Consider the following 20217-nt stretch of genomic DNA (forward strand, 5'->3'; position numbering starts at 1 on the left):
ATCAAAGGGGCCATAACTCTGGAACCCATGATGGAATTTGGCCAGTTTTCAAAAGGAACCAAGATATTATGCCAAAACAAGTCATGTGCAAGTTTAATTAAAGTTGATTGCAAAACATGGCCTCTATGTGTTCACAAGCAAAAAATAGCAAATTTTGGCCTTATAAGGGACCAAAAACTCTGGAACCAATGAAGTGATCTAGCCATTTTTTCACAAGGAACTGAGATATTATGCCAAAACAAGTTGTGTGCAAGTCTGATTAAAGTTAATAGCGAAATGTGGTACATTGTATCTGTCGTGTTCACAAGCCAAACATAGCAAATTGTGGCCCTTTAAGGAGCCATAACTCTGGAACCCATGACGGGATCTGGCCAGTTTTCGAAAGTAATCGAGATATTATGCAAATACAAGTTGTGTGCAAGTTTAATTAAAGTTGATTGCAAAATGTGGTCTCTATCGTGTTCACAAGCAAAAAATATGATGGGATGGGATCTGGCCTTTTTTTCAAAAGAAACTGCGATATTATGCCAATACAAGTTGGGTGCAAGTTTGATTAAAACTGATTGCAAAATGTGGTCTCTATCGTGTTCACAAGAAATTGTGGATGGACGACGATGAAGGGCGATCGCAAAAGCTCGCCATGTCACTACGTGACAGGTGAGCTAAAACATTTACGTATCAGACCCAGGTGACCTTAATCTTTTGGGTACCAGATTTTAACCCAAAAGAGGTCTACCAATTACCAAAGCCATCCCTCTGTAAGAATGGTGCCATAAAACTTTACCAAAAAAGCCACGCCAATGGTGACAGCATTGAAAGAGCAAGTGTAATAGCCCTCCGTATATTTTTAACAGTCAAGCTAAAAACAATTCTTCAGGTAAAATTTAATATATCAACAATTGTAACATCTAAACCATCTATCATTTCACTGGTGGCCATTTTAATGACAGTTCTAAATGCTTGGATTCTGGTAACCATTCCCTCAGAGCTGACAGAAGGTCTGAAAATATAAAAGTACAAGAGTATGATAATTAAATGTTTACAGTCTTGTATACATATATTCTCTTGTTTCCATTCTTCTTTCCATCTTCTCTTGTAAACATTCTTGGAAACATGTATTCTCTTGTTGTTTTTATTCTCAATAAGGAACTGCACAATACTTTCTCTCCTTGAGTGAATAGTTTATATTTGAGGAGCTAGTCAAGTTCTTCTTTATATTGTTGGTAAAAAGAGAAAGGAGATAATCTCCTCTGTAAAATATAAAATAACAAAGTTACTAAACAAACTCTGTTTACTATCAAATTACATACAATCTGTATCAGCATTTAACACTTGTTTAACATTCTACACAAGATTTTTGGCTTTTACGTTTTACAACTGACGGATACCAAACAAAACTTAGCAAAGAAAGACTTTCAAGGTAACTTACAATCAGGTTGTTTATTCCAGACATGGAGTAAAGAATCTCTAGAATCTACCCTTTCTGAGACTAAAGCTTTCAGCAAGGTCTCTGTCCTAGGTTGTAACCTGGAATAGTTTAAAATACATAAGTACATGTATACCTATAAATAGTAATATATTTAATCTACTATTAGATTGCTTAAAGCAAATCATGGGAGTTATAAATCGGTCTGAGGCAAAGTTTCCAAAAATAACATGATACATTGTACAAAGAAAACCACTCTTCCATTTATTAACATATACTTTATGAACTTAGCATAGCGAGGCATAGCAACTTACTTTTTTCAGCCACAAAAAAAAGAGAAACAAATACCTCAATTTGAACAAATTTGGGAGAGGACCTTTTAATGATGTAACTGACCAAGTTCGGTGATAATTCAACCACTGATCATGAAAAGAAGTCTTTGAAATGTATTTCTATTATTTTAGCTCTAGCAGCCCCAAAAAGGGATCAAGTGCCTGCATTTGTACAATAACTGAGGCTACAGACCAAGTTTGATGAAGATCCATCATGCAAATCAATTGTAGAAATTGTTTAAGGGTATTTCTATTTTTACCGCTAGCGGCCCCTAGAAGGAGCAGACTGTCCTCATTTGAGAGAGGACCTTATAATGATACTACAGATCGAGTTTGATAAAGATCCATCAAGTTGTTCTTAGGTCATTTAAAGGTTTTCTATTTTCAGCTCTAGCATCCCTCAAAAGAGGCCAAGCTGAACCATTTGAACAAATCAAAGATAAGTCCTTGCCAGGATGCTACTAACCGAGTTTGGTATCTAAGGAGAAGCTGTTTCAGTGAAAATGTTGATGCAGGCCAACGGATGCCAGAAATTTAACCTATACCAATAGCTCACCCTATTTTACTATTAGCTTAACCCCATTAACTTTGCAATGGACATTTAAATATTATTTCGTCTCATACCTTTTCTGGGATATTTTGGCATAATTCAATTTTGGATGATTTTAACAAAAACTATTTTCCCCATTTATTGTATTTGCAGCAAACTATTATATCTTGTCTAATATTGGTATTTTCAGTAGGTCATCATTTCTTCACCATCTCCAAAATATAGTATTGTAGTTTATATCAATGGACATAAAGACTTACTTATCAAAACTTTTAATGTGGAAAGTTTTTTACCTATACTAAAATCACTGAATTTTTTGGGCATAAAATTTCGTGATTTAGGCCGAAAGAGCTACTTCATGTGGATATAATTTGTGAATTTAAGATTTTTATCCCCCGCCGATGAAATTGGGAGGGCGGTATTGAAATGGCGTTGTCCGTCTGTCACGTCCGTCCGTCCGCAGCCATTTCTCAGTAACTAGCAGGTATAATTTCATGAAACTTGAAACAAACATGAACCAACATACTGCGATGATGCCCGTCAAGTTTTTTTTTTTGGAGTGGTCAATTTCCCTTAGAGTTATTGCCCACTATTTACTGAAAAATGTCCAGAAATGTCCGTCCGCAGCCATTTCTCAGTAACTAGCAGGTAGAATTTCATGAAATTTGAAATAAAATTGAACCAACATATTGCGATGATGCATGTAAAGTTTTTTTTGGATTAGTCAATTTCCTTTAGGGTTATTGCCCTTGATTTAATGAAAAAAGCGCAAAAATGTCCGTCTGCAGCCTTTTCTCAGTAACTATCAGGTAGAATTTCATAAAACTTGAAATAAACATGAACCAGCAAACTGCCATGATGCCCGTCAATTTTTTTTAATTCAGTTTTCCTTAAGAGTTATTGCCCTTTGTTTAAAAATCCACAGATTTGTACATAACAAACAAACCAATTGGTAGAATTTCATTAAACTTCTTTCATTCTTTTCCATGAACATTTATTATGAACATGTGAAGTTGTGTACCCACACCTGGTCACCACCTTGCCTAGGTCACCCCCACCCTCTCCCAAAAAAATCATTCCTTTTTATATTTTTTAAAACCATCCATAAATATTTTATCAACGTGCAATGTTGTACCGTTCCCCCACCTCACTCTCCACTCAGTCATGCCCACCACCCCTATCATGCATCCCTCCCACTACCTCCCATTTTTTTTTCATTTTTAATTTTCCATCAATATTTATAATCAACATGTGAAGTTTTGTACTCTCACTTGGTCACCCCCGCTGCCCCCCCACCCCACCCCTCACAAAAAAAGCGCATTCATTTTCTGTTAAAATGATTTTGACTAATGAAATTATTAGCTTCTAAGTAACATATCCTTAACTTTTTGCTGGGTACATCTTTTTGCCATTCCTCACCACAAACCCTTTTGGCGGGGGATACCAATTCATTGAATTTGCTTGTTTAATGTAAAATGAATGGAATTACATTTGTTTGCTTGACAAAGAAATCCCCAGCCAGAGTATCTTATAATATGGTATTTATATCAAACTCTAAAACAAATTCATACTTTGCCCAAGTTTTAATCATAGTTGCCGGCTGCGACAGCAGATCAGGAGTGAATTTTTTCAATGTTGTTATCACTTCACCTTCGAGGAGAAATCGTGCAAACCATTTCATTTTCTCAATACCGGTAGGATATTCCAGCTCAACAGGAGAGATTGGCCAGGCTCGGTTACCAAATGTTCCAGACATATAACACATAACCTGAAAAGACACAGGAGTGACTAGATCAGCTAAAATTGTGTGGAATCAACAATGAACATACAAACATTAAAAGTAACACTACTATAGACCAGAAAATAGTGAAGGACAGTCTGTTAGTATTTGAATAAGGGCCATTTCTCAACAGCATGTTAATTACTTAACAGCTGGCAGTTTTTCTAACCTGTGTTCCTTGATCATGTTCCAGTACTAACCTATTCTCTGCTAGTAACTGCTAACTTCTCCACATCAATCAGAGGTGAAGGATGAATGAATTCAGACACAATGACTTCCATCAAATCATCAAAGAGAACAAACATCTCGCCAGGGCTAAAACTCACAACCCCACAACATATAGAACTGCATTCCCTACTGAGCTTAGCGGACAGACTGTGAAGGACAGACAGAAAGTATAATACAATAATTTCACATGTGAAGCTACGACTCTGATGGGGAACAAATAACACTGAAACTTCAATTAATTAAATGATTTTGGTAAAAAATAGATACTTACTTGACCTCTGACTTTATCATATCTTGGCGGTGGTTCTTCCATTGGTTTAGAAAGCATCACATGACTTTCAGAAAATAATGGCAACCATTCTGGCTCTATTGCTGTAATACCTGAATACAGAAAATAGTAGTAACCATTCTGGCTTTATTGCCGTAATACCTGAATACAGAAAATAATGGCAATCATTCAGGCTCTATTGCCGTAATATCTGAATACAGAAAATTATGACAACCATTCTGGCTCTATTGCTGTAATACCTCAATACAGAAAATAATGGCAACCATTCTGGCTCTATTGCCGTAATACCTGAATACAGAAAATAATGGCAACCATTCTGGCTCTATTGCCGTAATACCTGAAAACAGAAAATAATGACAACCATTCTGGCTCTATTGCCGTAATACCTGAATACAGAAAATAATGGCAACCATTCTGGCTCTATTGCCATAATACCTGAATAATATATGCCCTTCACTGTAACAGTATCGATAATCTTTACCCCAAAATTTGAGAAATACAGCATATTTTGTTTGAAAAATCTGGGTGAATTATGTTGACCAAATAAGAATTCTTTAGAATAGAGATATATTTCTTTATGTAGAAAACATATTAACCTACTCAATTGAAACAGCTATATATCACCTATGCAATGCATTTTATATTGCTTTCAAACAGCAATATCTTACTGCAATTTCGCTTGTTTCTTTTTTGTGTGTGTGTTGTTGTTTTTTATAAACTGTACAAGCGATATTCCCTGTAACAAAGCAGAATGAAAAAAATAAAAAATTCTTTTTTTAAGGCAGATTTAATTACTGTGATTTTTTTAATTTCAAGGTCATGAAATTTGGTGCTTATTTATCCAAAATTGCTATTCATGGGAATATGAATTTTGCGGATTTCAACTCTTGAAGACAACATCAATCTGAAATTTACTTGTTCATTTGGACTTAATTTCATACATGTACTGATGAGTTCACAGACTATGAAATTATAAATCAGCAGCAGGCTGTCTTTTGTTAAACTATGGAATTTGTGCTTAAGAAACTGTGCCTACCTTTCATGTATAATTTTGAAGTTTCCTCAATATGTTGATAAACTACAAATTCTGGCCTCTCCCTGTACAGAACTGATGTAGGATGTAAAAACACTGGATCTTCTAGATTTGGACACTGAGGAAATATAAACAATCATGATTCAATATGGTCAGAAAAGATAGATACTTAACATGTCACAATAAACATGTTTTAAAAGACATTAAAAGGTAAATATTAATGAATTGATGTAACTAAACATACCTGGTAAGCATTTTTAAGTTTCTTTGCATCTGGGTTTGTGGCAGGAAGTTCAGGTAGTTTTCTGAAGAAAACATGAAAATAGCAAACATTATATCAAACTAATTCAGTCATTTGTTTTAGCAATTTTTACAATTTAGTTACCAGTTTTGAGTACTAGTATTATAAATTTAGGATAAGAAGAGCAATTATATGCTTTAATCATATCCTGATGTATGGTGTGACAACCTGGTGGCATTTAGTGTGCTCCATGATTCCAGTGATTCTAGCGTTATTTTCTAATTCAATGTGATGAGACTATCAATCTAAATGCAGTTTGAATGATATTTGTGATGATTTTTAAAATGCAGCACAGAGAATATTTAACCTCTCTGAAGATCAAACTCAAAACACATAGGTTCCATATTATAAAACTAATTTTGCGATGACCAGCCTAAAAACTTTTAGTCTATAATACCTGATTGGCTCAGTCCTGAAACTGACCAATGGCAAAGGAGCTTTGTGAGACTGGTCTCCAAACTAAGTTATATGACACTGAAGCATTAATTTACTGTTCAAAGCATATGTATACAAATAAACCAACTTCAAAATACCTTATAAACATCTAACAAAATTTTGTATCCTTACCTAGCAACATGATCTCCCATACCAGACAGTACAATCTGCCTCAAGAGTTTAGCCTGAGTATCATCTGGTGGTGACATTTTCGGGTCCACACAAATACTGGCATCTGGTATCACAGTATTTACTACAATATATTACAATTTCAATATAATTATGTGCGACAGACATTTTCTTTTAAAATATCAGTATAAGCAAATGGTTTTCCTATTTGTTTAGTATATACAAATGATGTGCGCAAGGAGAAAATCAACATAGCAGCTTTGCAACCAGCATGGATCCAGACCAGCTGGCGCATCTGCACAGTCTGGTCAGGATCCATGCTGTTCGCCAACAGTTTCTCTAATTGCAATAGGTTTTGAAAGCGAACAGCATGGATCCTGACCAGACTGCGCATTATCCTAGGCCCAAGCATTCTCAAGTTATCGTCCGGAAACCATATAACTGTTCTGGGTCACTGTGACCTTAACTTTTGACCTACTGACCTCAACTGCTGGTCATGATCAACCTCCCCATCAATTTTCATGATCCTAGGCCCAAGCGTTCTTGAGTTATCATTCAGAAACTGTTTTAACTGTTCCATGTCACTGTGACCTTGACCTTTGACCTATTGATCTCAAAATCTATAGAGGTCATCTGCTGGTCATGACCAACCTTCCTGTCAATTTTCATGATCCTAGGCTTAAGCGTTCTTGAGTTATCATCCGGAAACCGTTTACCTGTTCCATGTCACTGTGACCTTGACCTTTGACCTATTGATCTCAAAATCTATAGGGGTCATCTGCTGGTTATGACCAACCTTCCTGTTAATTTTCATGATCCTAGGCTTAAGCATTCTTGAGTTATTATCCGGAAACCATTTAAATGTTCTAGGTCACTGTGACCTTGACCTTTGACCTACTGATCTTAGAATCAATAGGGGTCATCTGCTGGTTATGACCAATCTCCCTATCAATTTTCATGATCCTAGGGCCAAGTGTTCTTGAGTTATCATCCGGAAACGGACTGGTCTACATACCGACCGCCCGACAGACCCACCGACATCTGCAAAACAATATACCCCTCCTTCTTTGAAGTGGTGGCATAATTAAGGGCTTATGTGGTGATCAAACTTTTATTTGTTTGTTTCAAATTCTAAATTTTACAAAATTTTGGTTACACAAAAGAATCTGATATGGTAGTATTACTTTTGAGACATTTTTATTTCCAAAAAAAAGAAGAGAAAAACTCTTACCAGAATTAGTTAGTTGTGCCCTTAGCTTTCTGACCTCTCTCATAGCTTTGTGCCTTAAACCATGGGCTTCACAGAAGCTGGCTGACCCACCCTCATACTCACTGGAACCTACAGCCTTCAACATCACCATCAGGTCCCCGAGAAGTAACGAATGACCCTAAAAATAGATTGCACATCTAACACTAGATTTGACCCTCCTAACCGAACTTACTGAGATTGTTCGAGAAGAATATAACTGTAAACTAGAAAATGCTTTTGTAAAAAAGCGCATGTCTCCCCCAATGCAAAGTCCTATAGGCAAGAAGTCAATATGGGTCAGGAGCAAAAGTCAAAGAGACACTGATGATTGGCTGCAATTGGGATCATCTACTTGGCATGTCCAGTCATTCCGCTAAATTTCAACACTCGTGGCCTAGTGGTTCTCAAGTCACTGTTCAGGTTCCTGTGACCTTGACCTTTGACCAAGTGACCTCAAAATAAATAGGGGTCATCTACTCTGCATGTCCAATCATCCTATTAAGTTTCAACATTGTAGGTCAAGTGGTTCTCAAGTTATTTCCAAAAAATGATTTTACATGAACAGGCCACTGTGACCTTGAACTTTAATAGACTGACCCCAAAATCAATAGGGGTCATCTACTCTGCATGTTCAATCATCCTATGAAGTTTCAACATTCTGGGTCAAGTGGTTCTCAAGTTATTGATCGGAACTGGTTATCAATGTTCAGGCCCCTGTGACCTTGACCTTTAACGGAGTGATGCCAAAAACAATAAGGGTCACTTACTCTGCATGAACAATCATCCTATGAAGTTTCAACATTCGAGAGGTTCTCAAGTTATTGATTGGAAATGGTTTTCCATGTTCAGGCCCCTGTGGCCTTGACCTTTAACAGAGTGACCCTAAAATCGTTAGGGTTCATCTACTCTGCATGACCAATCATCCTACGAAGTTTCATCATTCTGGGTCAAGTGGTTCTCAAGTTACTGACCGGAAATGGTTTTCAATGTTCGGGCCCCTGTGACCTTGACCTTTCGCAGAGTGACCCCAAAATCGTTAGGGATCATCTACTCTTTATGACCAATCATCCTATTAAGTTTCAACATTCTGGGTCAAGTGGTTCTCAAGTTACTGACCGGAAATGGTTTTCAATGTTCAGGCCCCTGTGACCTTGACCTTTAATGGAGTGACCCCAAAATCGATAGGGGTCATCTACTTTGCATGTACAATCATTCTATGAAGTTTCAACATTCTGGGTCAAGTGGTTCTCTAGTTACTGATCAGAAATGGTTTTCAATGTTCAGGCCCCTGTGACCTTGACCTTTGACGGAGTGATCCCATAATCAATAAGGGTCATCTACTCTTTATGACCAATCATCCTATCAAGTTTCAACATTCTGGGTCAAGTGGTTCTCTTAGTTATTGATCGGAAATGGTTTTCAATGTTCAGGCCCCTGTGACCTTGACCTTTGACGGAGTGACCCCAAAATCAATAGGGGTCATCTACTCTTCATGACCAATCATCCTATGAAATTTCAACATTCTGGGTCAAGTGGTTCTCTAGTCATTGATCGGAAATGGTTTTCAATGTTCAGGCACCTGTGACCTTGACCTTTGATGGAGTGACCCCAAAAACAATAGGAGTCGTCTACTCCAGCAGCCCTACAACCTTATGAAGTTTGAAGGTTCTAGGTCAAACGGTTCTCCAGTTATTGCCCGGAAATGAAGTGTGACGTACGGACGGACAGACGGACAGGGCAAAAACAATATGTCTCCTGGGGGAGACATAAATATTTATTTATTACTGAAGTTGTCAAGAATGTTAAAATTGTGTTTGTTGTACGCTCCATATAAATATTTGCCTAGTGCAACAAGTAGAGACTTTAGAACCAGAAAAACCTTGTATCTTGTAGATACTAAAAATACAGGACCTAGGCTAGAATACCTATAGCTTTTAAAATTATCTTCCAGAGCATTTATTTTAATACTTACAGCACCCGCCCATCTTCTCTTGACCTCTGTCAGATGTATCAATCTTTGTTTGAACTGTTCTTCCTGGAAAATCATTAATTAATAAAATAAGTTAGTATCTAGGAACAGATAAGAATTCACTTTTGCAAATATGGACAACTACACCCCTCATGCCCCCTAGCACTGCGTGAATCAAATTCTTTTTTAGTAAAATTTGATGTTAAAAAAACTAGAGCTATCACTAAAGGTGATGAATGTACCCCCCGCATGCACTGACACAGTACATTGCAATTTGACGCACACAAGACTGCATAATTATGTGGAATGTATGTATATAGACTGTATGTACACAGTATAGTAACAAAAAACAAAGTCCCATAACTATGCAGAATATTTATCTAAAAGAATGTAACATGCACCATGCACAACTAGGGTTGGTACTGATCATTTGTGTGAAGTTTCATTAAATTGTGTGCAAGGGTTTGGTAGATTAGGCACGCACAAGATTGCATATGCAGACTGTATGTACATAGTATGTTAACAAGAAACAAAGTCCCACAACTCTGCAAATGTAATAGCACTTTTGCAAGAATATGTTTTTACAGATATAGTGAAAATGAATCTGTAGTAAAATTTTCTCATCTTACAGTAACACTATGCCACATGAAGTATGACACTTACACAGGTTAAACCCATGTGAGTGGAGCTTTGATATTGCAGATTAGGCGTTTGCTGAATCTAATCATGCTGAAGGACACAACTGTGCGTCCTCAGTGATATTCAGACATGCTTCAATCTTTATTCACAATGGCGCTAAATATAAACTTTAATATACTAAACATAAACGTAAACCAACCTGGCTTTCATCCTGTGGATTACTATAGACTTCCATAAATAACTCCTGTACTGACAGTGCTGACACAATCACCACTACATATGGCAACAGATTCTGCTGGTGCCCCATTGCTAACATCTTAGAATACCTGGGAGAAACTGGGAAACAGGCCATAGCTCTACCTAGAGGTGTTATAGTAGTAGCAGGTTCTGTAAAGTAAAAATAAACAAAATATCAACAAGAGGGCAATGAAGGCCCTGTATCGCTCACCTGACCTACTGACCTAAAGATCATCAAGGTTAACATTCTGAACAAGTTTCATTAAGATATGGTCATAAATGTGGCCTCTAAAGTGTTAACTAGCTTTTCCTTTGATTTGACCTGGTGACCTAGTTTTTGACCACACATGACCCAGATTCGAACTTGACCTAAAGATCATCAAGATTAATATTCTGACTAAGTTTCATGAAGACACAGTCATAAATTTGGCCTCTACAGTATTAACAATCTTTTCCTATGGTTTGACCTGGTGACCTAGTTTTTGACCCCGGATGGCCCAATATTGAACATGTCTAAGATTTTACTGAGAGTAACATTCTGACAAAGGTTCATTACAATTGGGCTAAAATTAGCCTCTACAGTGTTAATAAGATTTTCCTTTGATTTGACCTGGTGACCAAGTTATTGACCCTACCTGACCCAGATTCGAACTTGACCTACAGATCATCAAGATTAACATTCTGAACAAGTTTCATTAAGATATGGTCATAAATGTGGCCTCTACAGTGTAAACAAGCTTTTCCTTTAATTTCACCTGGTGACCTAGTTTTTGATCCTACATGACCCAGATTCAAACTGGACCTTAAAATCATCAAGATTAACATTCTGACCATTTTTCATGAAGATACAGTCATAAATGTGGCCTCTACAGTGTTAACAAGCTTTTCCTTTGATTTGACCTGGTGACCTAGTTTTTGACCCCAGATGACCCAATATAGAACTTGTCCAAGATTTTATTAAGGGTAACATTTTGACCAAGTTTCATTAAGATTGGGCCAAAATTGTGACCTCTAGAGTGTTAACAAGCTTTTCCTTTGATTTGACCTGGTGACCTAGTTTTTGACCCTAGATGACCCAATATCAAACTCGTCCCAGATTTTATTGAGGGTAACATTCTGACCAAGTTTCATTAAGATTGGGCTAAAATTTTCACTTCTAGAGTGTTTACAAGCTTTTCCTTTGATTTGACCTGGTGACCTAGTTTTTGACCCCAGATGATCCAATATCGAACTCGTCCAAGATTTTATTGAGGGTAACATTCTGACCAAGTTTCATTAAGATTGCGCCTAAATTGTGACCTCTAGAGTGTTAACAGTCAAATAGTTGACGACGACGGACGACGGACACAGGGCGATCACAAAAGCTCACCTTGAGCACAAGTGCTCAGGTGAGCTAATCAAAGGCCTGAAGGGCCTGAGTCGGCTAATGATTGATGTACTGACAGTATAGTCTACCAGTTTCAGTTTGTTTTTAGTTTTTTTCTTAAAATTTCATAACACAGCTCGATATTTACCCAAAATATTATATCCGGATACGATTACACTTTTCTCCAGTTTCAACAATAGATTTTACAAATTGTGATGATACGAAGACATTTAGCAGCAATTGGCAGTATCTGACATTGAAGTTTATGGTTAAATTACCTCTTATTTAAATCTTTTCATAAAAAAGTTGTTTCGTTTCGTGAAAGCAGCCAAACATAGACGATCTACTTTCGATTTCAAAAACTACAAGAAAATACTATTTAATGTTTCGCAGATTTGTTTATTTCTCGAAAAATAAGAATTAAAATCATTTTTAATATCAGTAGTAACTAAACAAACCAGTAAGAGCTTCTTCTTCCGATAATTTATCCGTTTACTGACTGCAAAATTCAACCCACGCAAAGTTTATAAAAATCATACGATGCGTGTTTACGTTCAATGTGGGAGAATTAAGGCCGATCGGCTATGTTACCTAACGCATCCAGACGATTCAGATTTTGTTTTTAAAAAAGCATTGTGTGCGTTTCTGTAATTTTATATACATTTTTATACGCTTAGAAATTATTAGACATGCGCATTTGCATTATTTCATTATCCGAAATCAAAACCAACAGAAAATGTGCAACAATCTCAATTTTAATTCAATATACTATATATTTGAATAAACATTGATATACATGTAGTTAAAATAAAGTAATCAAAAGCCTCTGTGGCTTATTCTAATGTATTGGGGTATTGTGGCCACTCAAGGTTTAACGGGTAACCAGCTAAACAATCAATCCGGTCGGGTAACCAGCCAAATTGTAGGGAATAAATCAGCCGACCAAAAGAAGACCAGGCGTGTTCTCTAAATTCTAACCGGTGACTAGCTACATTTAATTATTTACAGAGAAACAACTTGTAACGTGGCACAACTTCCATCAATGCTACGGTTCACTACGACGGACAAAATGACAGACAAGTGGTATCTTCCATTACTCTACGGGTGACCATAGTAATAATGAAAAATATCAAACGTGTCACCAAACCAGACACAGCACTGTAGTGACTAGCATCCGCAGATATGACTCCTTCATTATCCTACGGGTAACCATAGTTACAATGAAAATCTAATCGGGTAACCAGTTAGAGTCGCAACGCAACGCAAAGTACTGTAGTGATTAGCACCAGCCAGGCTATGTATCACTTGAGCAAGGCTATATAGAGCTAGACACGGCTCTAACGCAACGCTATAAAGATATTACCAGAGTACTAGGGCAATACCTTTTGTATACTCAATGCCACACAAGTTGACTATAAAATGCTCTGACCCTAGTCCCACGATTCACACTGGTAACTCGCGAGAGCCGGAAACCAGGTCCCGAGTTAAATACAGTTTGAACAAAGTACATACTTGAATGTTAATTAAACTGAAACTAATATAAAATTGCTAAATTATGCTACGCCTAGTCAACTTCTGATCGGCAGAATTTTTCCCCGCTAAGCATATAATATGAGTGACATTAAAATAATTATAATTATAGTGTGTCCATAACCACTATTAAGGTAATATTTCCTTCTTAACAATGTTTATACACAAAAGAAATCGTCTTTCGCTAACTTATACACATAAATATAATAGTTCATTTGCTTGTATCAAACAACATACTTAAAAAATAGTGAATAGCGAACGAGCCTTAACACTTTGTAATTATCACTTGATACACTAACACGCACACCTAAGAAAGTTTATGATCTCACACTTAAGCCTTCACAGCGTCCGCAATGTTCGACACAAAGTTTTGGTGACATCAATAGAGCTTCTATCGTACATTACAACTGCTCCCCTTGAACGTGCGTGATAGTCTGTATCCAAGTTTTGCTCGTCAGCTCGGAGGCAAATTGTCTGTAACACAAATACTTGAAAGAGCAATTAGTTTGTCTAAAATCAGATAAATAGGAACATGCCATATAACTGTATATTAAAATAGGTGAATTTACGTAGTAGTATTAAAACTATAGTCAAAAATACATATTAACTACGTTCTGACTTGGGGTGGGGCGGGTGGGAAAATCTAACAAGCGTTGTTTCGTAAGTTGTGAAAGTTTACCGACTGAGAATATTGCACGAGTTTCTGCGTTATATATGTTCATATTTTGCGTTTGGTTCCCAAACAAATCTGGTTTATAAATATGTTTCGCTTATAATAAACCTGGAACCAAAACCAGCTTTGCTTCACCAAGCTTACTAAAAACATACATGATCATACATGTATAGATATAGATAGGTATAGATACAGGATGACAAACTGACATAAGTATAGATACGCGATGACAAACTGACAATTTCGTAAAAAATAAAAGCAATTATTTCAAAGATAAAATAATTGATATTATTTCATTATCCGAAATCAAAACCAACAGAAAATGTGCAACAATCTCAATTTTAATTCAATATACTATATATTTGAATAAACATTGATATACATGTAGTTAAAATAAAGTAATCAAAAGCCTCTGTGGCTTATTCTAATGTATTGGGGTATTGTGGCCACTCAAGGTTTAACGGGTAGCCAGCTAAACAATCAATCCGGTCGGGTAACCAGCCAAATTGTAGGGAATAAATCAGCCGACCAAAAGAAGACCAGGCGTGTTCTCTAAATTGACTAGCTACATTTAATTATTTACAGAGAAACAACTTGTAACGTGGCACAACTTCCATCAATGCTACGGTTCACTACGACGGACAAAATGACAGACGAGTGGTATCTTCCATTACTCTACGGGTGACCATAGTAATAATGAAAAATATCAAACGTGTCACCAAACCAGACACAGCACTGTAGTGACTAGCATCCGCAGATATGACTCCTTCATTATCCTACGGGTAACCATAGTTACAATGAAAATCTAATCGGGTAACCAGTAAGAGTCGCAACGCAATGCAAAGTACTGTAGTGATTAGCACCAGCCAGGCTATGTATCACTTGAGCAAGGCTATATAGAGCTAGACACGGCTCTAACGCAACGCTATAAAGATATTACCAGAGTACTAGGGCAATACCTTTTGTATACTCAATGCCACACAAGTTGACTATAAAATGCTCTGACCCTAGTCCCACGATTCACACTGGTAACTCGTGAGAGCCGGAAACCAGGTCCCGAGTTAAATACAGTTTGAACAAAGTACATACTTGAATGTTAATTAAACTGAAACTAATATAAAATTGCTAAATTATGCTACGCCTAGTCAACTTCTGATCGGCAGAATTTTTCCCCGCCACAATAAATTTCATTGAAATTTATCCCCCGAAAATTCTGAAGAGAAACTATACTAAATACAAATTACATTCACGGAAACAGAAGGACAGACAGCTCTTTCATAATTTGCTAATCTTGTGACTAATTATTAATACATGTTTCTCAAAATAGCGTCTTTAATGAAGTCTAAATAAAACTCTAGGCCAACTAAATTTAAATGTACTCCGTCGGGACGATAAAAGGCCGTTTTTGAGTCAATCTCTGTTGTAATTATGTCTGAATTTCCTGATTCTGAAACGATTTTACGACCGATTCTATTCAGACGTTTCCGTTTGGCATCGATAGGAGCATTCCCCCTCTCGAACCTGACCAGATTTGTCTTGGTTAAATATCTAGCCATATAATTATCGTGTTTGGAAATGCATCTCTGAGGTAAATTATCTCTTGCCTTATGATATTTCCAATTTCCGGAGTTTTAATTGTAAGTAAGTCGTTACCACCTAAATTGACGATGATAATTCTAGGCGGTGTAGACAGAAGAACCTGAGTCTCTATGTGTTGTCTAAGTCCGCTACCAACCCAAACCCTCTCTACCCCACCATGCAATTGACAGTCCTGTAATATTCAGGTTAGGTTTTCCAGCGGCTGTAGCATGTGACCCCGCCCAATACGGGATTGAATCGCCAAGAATCCAAACATCTAAATATAAAAGTAACGGTATTGACATTTTTCTATACCCGATTGCTTATATACTCTTACTTAAAAGTCAACGTATATATGTTTTATAGCAGTCTGATGACCAGCGGCCCAGTTTCATTATAATTTCGGACGGATAACCCTGAGCAGCCAGGTCCGTCGCTCTGCCAATTCTGAAACTATGTGACCTGAAATGTCCAGAATTGTAACGTGTTTTACCTATAGCCAAAGATAACACGCTAGAAAATTGAGATCTAGTCAACAGCGCCGTTTTTATGGCAAAAAAGGAGAGTTTGATGTTTAGGACGTATTTTCAAAAACTCCATAAGTTTTAAAACCGGACAGATACCAATATTTTGCCTGGGTAATTTAATAACGGCTGGTTTTCCTTTTTGGTTTGTTTTATAATGACGAAGTTGTATTACCACATACTGATTATTTTGATAAAAACAAATATCGTTAATGAGTATTGCGTGATTTAATTGGAAAGAGCGTGTTGCTGTCAACTCACTGACCCGAAAAAGGCCAAAATAAGCTAAAGTAAATAAAGCTGAGAAAAGTAGGGTTTCATACGCATCATAACAAACAGTTGGTAGTTTATTGCAGATTTCTACCAAAATATTCATAGTTACCGGCGCCCGTTTATCATAGGTTGACCTACTTCTATGACAACCTTCTAAAAATTTTCTTAGTAAGAAATTGTCATTTAGACTATAATAGCCATTAATTTTATGAAAATAATTTATGCCCGCCAAATATGTTGTAATAGACCTTGGTGAAAGTCCCTTTTCGAAACAGAAGGATAAAAACAGAATAATATGTACTAATGGAATCGGCCATAACACGGCGAGATTGTAATTATTCCTAAATTTCTCAAACATATTTAATGCGGTATTGTATGCCAGCGATGAGTTTGGTGCTAAAGACGAGTAGACTAGTTGTCTTGCTCTACACTGAAGACGTTCCACAGAAAAGAGGGTACCAGGCTGGGTTCGAGGTCCGCTTCTGGGGCGAGCTCCCTGAATCGTGTCAACTGTGAACGAGATAAGCAATCACAGATGGTATTCTCATGACCTGGGACATGAACTGCTTTAATCCAAATATTCAGCTGAAGACAACGTAACGTTATCAACCTTATAAGACACATAACCCTATCGGCTTTGGATGATAATTTATTTAAGATGTGAACGACTGCCATGTTGTCACAGTTAAATTTAATCTTTTTGTTTGCTAGCTGAGGACCCCAGACAAATAATGATACCATGATTGGAAACAATTCGAGCACCGTAATGTCCGAAGTAATACCTAGCCTATGCCATTCAGTCGGCCATTTTGCATGACACCAGTGACCTTGGAAATGAATTCCAAACCCTAAATTTTCGCCGCCTGCACTATCGGAGAACAGTTGTACGTCAGCATTTGAAACCCAATATCTGTCGTGGAACAATGATAGGCCATTAAAATCCTTTAGAAATGTAAGCCACATGTCCAAGTCCAATCTAATTTCCTTTTTAAGACGAAGACGGTGAAAGGGTTTTGAAAGGCTGCAGATTGAGTCTATTAAACGGCGAGAAAAAGGCCTACCCATCGGTATAGCACGACAGCAAAAGTTAAGAGAACCAATGAGTGATTGCATCTTTCTTTCATTGATTTTCTGTATTACCTCTTGAATTTTGGTTAAAGGTATTCTTACCGTCATATTTTTAGAGTCGAGTTCTAAACCTAAAAATATCAAAATTTCTGTAGGGCCCTCCGTTTTCTCTTCCGCTAAAGGGACGCCAAGTTCAGACATAACTTCACCGAAAATTTGTAAAGCCCGAGTACACGCTTCTGTATTTTTCTCAGCACCCAGAAAATCATCCAAAAAGTGTATTAATCCGCCCGCTTCAATTTTCTTTTAACACAAAACTCTAAAAATCTAGAAAATCTTTCAAAAGTTATACAACTTATAGAAGCACCGAATGGTAGGGCTTTGTCAAAATAGAATTTATCCTCAAAACAAAAACCGAGCAGTTCAAAATCTGCTGGTTTTATAGGTATTAATCTATAAGCATTGCGAATGTCCGTTTTAAACATTTTACAATTTTGTCCTAATTCTTGAACCAGTCTAACGGCTTCATCAAAGCTTGTGTATTGAACCGAGCATAATGCGGGGTCAATAAAGTCATTCACTGATTCGCCTGGCGGATAGGATAAATGATGAATCATCCTAAATTCACCTGGTGTTTTCTTTGGGACAAGGCCGATTGGTGACACAATTAAATTTGGTAATGGGCATTGTGTAAATGGACCGGCTACCCTACTAGCAGCGATTTCCGTATTTATTTTGGACTTTATTAAGTCGGGATTAAGAACAGTGGATTTTAAATTTTTGGAGTGTCTGGGTGCACGTGGCCCTGTGTATTGAATAGGAAATCCGTGCATGAAACCATCCAGTAAAATTCGGACTCCTGTTTGTCATAAAATTGTAAGTATTTTTTCAATGATGAAATTTTAATTGGCGACTTCGCTAAATTGTATATATCTAAATTAGATTGATTTTCTTGGCTAGGCGTTTCCCTTTCAGTTTCTTCTTGGGGGCCTAAAGGTGCCCCGCCTATTGAACGGTCTCCCACAAAAAAGTTTACTATATGTAGATTGAGATTGGGCTTGTGTTAAGGCAGGCGCGCCCGATCTTGTGCACTTAACGTCTGGATGGGGACCTTGACATTTAGAACATGTGTGGCTGAATCTGCAATTAGGCCAAGTGCAGTTGCCAGCATTAAAATTGTTGCACGAGTACCTATGTGAAATTGTTGGGGTTCTCGAAACTGGCCTCAATTGCATACAACGCCACCATAAATCATTATTGATTTTTGACCAGGATGACGGTGAGACAGCTTGACGTAAGCGAAATTGCTCGTCATACTCCCGCCAGCTCAAAGACCCGTCTCATCGCGGCTTCCCTAATATTGTACATATAATGTAATAATTCGTACACTTTATCCACGTGATTTGAAAGGTAAACTGATGCATAAATTAAAAAGGCATTAGTCCATTTCTCTATGTCATTAATTTTTTCCTTGCATTCTTTTTGCGAAGTTTGAATCTGCATATCTGAATTTAACCTTAAAACTGAACCGTTGCAATATTCCGACAACTCAACCGCTCCTTTGAGCATTAAAGCCAGATTGACATACGAGCCGTTGCAAATTTGTTGTTTTAACGAGGTTGGTAAATGCACTGCAATATCGTCGTCGGCTATCCGTACCGACGGTAAGCAAACATTGTCAAAATTATTGGCGCTTGCGTTGTTAAAAAGTGGAGCATTATGTACATTCACGCCACTGTTTGAAGCATCCCTAAAATAACTATGCCCTGGTGCACTTGCGTTTCTGCCAGACATAGTATTAACTGACATAGGCTGGCCACACCCCAAATCGTCATTATTACTTAAAATATTGTCAACTGGTCTATTAGGTAGAACTTGTGCCTCTCTCATGAGGTGTTCAAAATTTATGAAATTGCACCTACCAGCATTATCTTGCAGCATCCGGTCCTCTACCAAACCTTCCAGCTCATCCGCCGTTCACTTTCGGCCCCTGCCACCATTTCTGTGGTCGGCGGGTTCGCCTCTCGCTTCCGCCTGGTGTCTCGCATTGTCGGCAGGATCTTGCCTGACTTCCCCGGCGAGTCCCTGTCTGGCATTTCTAGCAGGCTGTCTTGCGTTGCCTAGGGGTTCCTGTCTTGCCATTTCTGCCGGTTCTTGCCTGACGTTTCTAGCCGGTTGGCGCCTAACATTGCCGGCGGGCTCTTGTCTTGCCCCTTCCACAGGCTGTTGTCTGGCATTTCTGGCGGGTTGGCGCCTAACATTGCCGGCGGGTTCCTGTCTTCCGGCGGGCTCATGTCTAGCCCTTCTCCCTCTGCCACGTGGCATCTTCGTATATATGCGGCTATCTGATGACGCTAAACTGGCGATGCTTCAAACAGTCAAAGTCAAAATCTAACAAGCGTTGTTTCGTAAGTTGTGAAAGTTTACCGACTGAGAATATTGCACGAGTTTCTGCGTTATATATGTTCATATTTTGCGTTTGGTTCCCAAACAAATCTGGTTTATAAATATGTTTCGCTTATAATAAACCTGGAACCAAAACCAGTTTTGCTTCACCAAGCTTACTAAAAACATACATGATCATACATGTATAGATATAGATAGGTAT

At 37.6% G+C, this 20217-nt stretch overlaps 1 protein-coding gene across 2 annotated transcripts in view; it reads right to left on the reverse strand.

Annotated features, from left to right (window-relative positions):
- Positions 1-869: 869 nt before the first annotated feature.
- LOC123533947 (probable ATP-dependent RNA helicase DHX37) overlaps positions 870-20217 on the reverse strand; it is a 44276-nt gene continuing 24928 nt past the window's right edge. Inside the window, exons 19-28 of one of the 2 annotated variants that reach the window (XM_053519033.1) lie at positions 10560-10747; positions 9725-9787; positions 7735-7891; positions 6507-6627; positions 5883-5943; positions 5642-5756; positions 4588-4697; positions 3880-4076; positions 1430-1527; positions 870-1000 (exon numbers count right to left, since the gene is read on the reverse strand). In XM_053519033.1, coding sequence (XP_053375008.1) covers positions 921-1000; positions 1430-1527; positions 3880-4076; positions 4588-4697; positions 5642-5756; positions 5883-5943; positions 6507-6627; positions 7735-7891; positions 9725-9787; positions 10560-10747 — 1190 coding nt within the window. In that variant the 3' untranslated portion in view covers positions 870-920. Of the gene's footprint in view, positions 1001-1429; positions 1528-3879; positions 4077-4587; positions 4698-4794; positions 4845-5641; positions 5757-5882; positions 5944-6506; positions 6628-7734; positions 7892-9724; positions 9788-10559; positions 10748-20217 lie in introns of those variants that run through there. The other variant, XM_053519034.1, reaches the window with a different exon arrangement.

The sequence above is a fragment of the Mercenaria mercenaria genome, chromosome 12, assembly GCF_021730395.1.
Source record: "Mercenaria mercenaria strain notata chromosome 12, MADL_Memer_1, whole genome shotgun sequence".
In the NCBI taxonomy this organism is placed as follows: Eukaryota; Metazoa; Mollusca; class Bivalvia; order Venerida; family Veneridae; genus Mercenaria; species Mercenaria mercenaria.